Source organism: Centruroides sculpturatus, unplaced genomic scaffold, assembly GCF_000671375.1.
Source record: "Centruroides sculpturatus isolate CEXI.00-Female unplaced genomic scaffold, Cexi_2.0 scaffold1287, whole genome shotgun sequence".
Classification (NCBI taxonomy): domain Eukaryota; kingdom Metazoa; phylum Arthropoda; class Arachnida; order Scorpiones; family Buthidae; genus Centruroides; species Centruroides sculpturatus.
The window spans coordinates 91,898-94,529 of NW_019385708.1; the positions used below are offsets into that span (position 1 = coordinate 91,898).

A 2,632-nucleotide genomic window follows, 5' to 3' on the forward strand; every position below is an offset into this window, starting at 1 on the left:
CCTAAATAATGTAGGATAAACTTAAATGTTTCTGGTGTACAATAATCATGATCTAATAATTCACTATCACTAGGATCTCCATAGTATAGACTTGGATCACAAAGCAAATTTTCTAAATGTTCTTCCAATTGTTCTTGAACTTCTTTAAATGGTTTTTTATGACTATGAAGAAGATTTTTTAAAGTAATAAGGATAGATTTAGGATCAGTTTGCACTGATGCTCGTTTGGGAGGACGAACCAAACTGTACACAGTCATCAGTCATCAGTCTGTACAGGTATAAGAACTGTACTGTTGTGGGATGAGAATTGCTTCCACTTCCTTGTCTTATCATTCCAAAGAAACGCTAATTGAAAAGAAAACATAAGTTAAGAGTTTAAAACAAGATTATATAATCATTACACTAAGTCAGTTTTACCTCTAATGGGTCCTGATTAAAGTGAGCTGTCAGGATATAATATGAGTTTGGAAGCAATTGTTTGACGAGTGCTAAGATACTAGTCAGCGTCGAGCGTAGATTTTCTGCTGTTTTGTGGCTCAAAAATCCTTTTTGATCAGTGCTTCTAATCTGTAATCTGAATGCTTTCCATCTATTTAACCATTCTAGAGAGTCTTCAATAACCTATTTTAAAAAAGTTGTTAATTAAAACATTTATAGTTTTTCCTAGTGAATAATTACTATTACCTTGAGATCATTTGAATCATGTCTGATTCCTTCCTGTGGCAATCTACGATTTAAAGCATCAAAAAGAGCATTGATGTGACATATGAAACTCATTGTAACATCCGCATTATTTAGGATAGCAGCCTCATGCTGTTTATAAAACAGCCAGTGGTGATATTCAGCGGGTTCGCACAGGTTCGGCCGAACCCGTTGTTAACATTTTCAAAGTTTTCAGAACCTTGTTAAACACATGTAACATTTCTCAATGGTTTGATTCTTTTAAAAATATTAAAATATACGTATTATACTCTGTAACACTACTAAACTAGAGGCTTCCGATGCACCATTTGAGCGAAAAAAAAATTGTTAAGGAAAAATTTTCTGTTAGCGAACCCTTTGTTAAATATTTCGAATGTCATCACTGAAAACAGCGTAGCATCAGAAAAAGTATTACTAAATAACTACAAATAAATGAGATAAATAAAAGTATTCTTATCAAGTCAAGATTATATATGTAAAAAAAGTGTTACTTGAGCTGCCAGCAATACACTCATTCTCTGGAAGTTATTGGGATTAACATGTATTTCTGTCACTTTGGGACATGCCTTTAATCCCTTTGGTAATTTGGAATCTTCATCAACAACTGCTTTAAAATGCTACAATTCTATCCTTCCTTAAGGAAACCAGAAGTAAAAATGCAGAATAATGCAATGGCTTATATTATAAATTAGGTGAAAACACTTTATTTTCTTAGTTTACCCGAAAGTATCTACTTTTCAAAAGATTGTTTCGCATACATTTTAAAATATGTGGTACATCAATAATAGCCAGTACTTGTCTATCTGCAGCAGGGTTTGTAAATGAGCATTGTATATTATTTGTGTCTGCACAAATTCCTAAAGCTTTTAAAGCTGCTTTGTTTGTGCTGGCACCATCACAAACTATTGCATTGACTATCGCACCACACTGTTCTAAATGAATAATTGCTTGCAAAATAAGTTTTGCAACAGTAGAACCTGGGACAGAGCTTTTTGAACAGAATGTGCCAATACATTGTACCCAACTAGCAAAGTGAGGTCTGAACATAAACACTAGGCCATGATCACCTGCTGTAAATTCACTCTGTGGCAATTCAGAATTGTCACCACAATTAACAAGTCCAATCATTTCACTGGTAGCATTTGAAAGTTCTATATGTTTTTGAAGTGTGATTTCATCAAAAATTAAAACTCCCTGGCATTCTGTTTGTGGAATAGTCTCCAATTTTGTCTTTAAAATAACAAAAAGATCTTCATCAAATCCAAATTTGGCATTAATGCCTCTGATATATTGATGCAGGTGGACTGACAGGGTAAAGGCAAGTGATCATTATTTCTCAAAAATTCATGGACAGATGGCGACCTAATTTTTAAAAGCAAACAGTCAAGTAACCAATTAATGTCATATCTCATACCCTTTTTGCTCTTTATATGGCATGCTTTTAGCATGTGCTCTATTACAAGTTTCTGTCTCGGTAGTAAGGAATCAAGTTTATCAGCCAACAACTGTCTTATTTTAAGTTCAGTATTTTTTTGATGAAGCTTGAGATTTTCTGTTTGAAGAGTTTTCAGTTTCTTCCTATAGATCATCTTTTGCTTTCTGCACCGATATAAATCCTCTTTGACTTTTAACAATTCAGACTGCAAAGAAGAGATTTTATTGACATATAACAGCTCAGGATGCTGCATAGTTGCTGTTTCAGATGTGGAGTGTTCTTCTATTTCCTTTTCTACAGTTGTTACTTGGGAGTGTGTATCACGCAAATGTAATGATTGATAAAAAAAATATCAGACAATTAATTAATCATAAAGCAGGGCTTCTTAAACTATGGGTCGTGACCCAATTTGAGGTCTCTTAGCGAAATCTTGGGGTCGCAAGATTTTAATGCAAAATATTGAAAATAATTTGCGAGAGTTTGAAAATGGCTCGC

The 2,632-nt window shown here is 33.7% G+C and overlaps 1 protein-coding gene across 1 annotated transcript; it reads right to left on the reverse strand.

Annotated features, from left to right (window-relative positions):
* Positions 1 to 1,413: 1,413 nt before the first annotated feature.
* Positions 1,414 to 2,390, reverse strand: LOC111641388. The gene is made up of 2 exons (XM_023387544.1): positions 2,117 to 2,390; positions 1,414 to 2,006 (listed from the first exon to the last, which is right to left on the reverse strand). Exons 1-2 carry the CDS (start codon positions 2,388 to 2,390, stop codon positions 1,414 to 1,416), a joined length of 867 nt encoding a protein of 288 aa, XP_023243312.1.
* Positions 2,391 to 2,632: the final 242 nt, after the last annotated feature.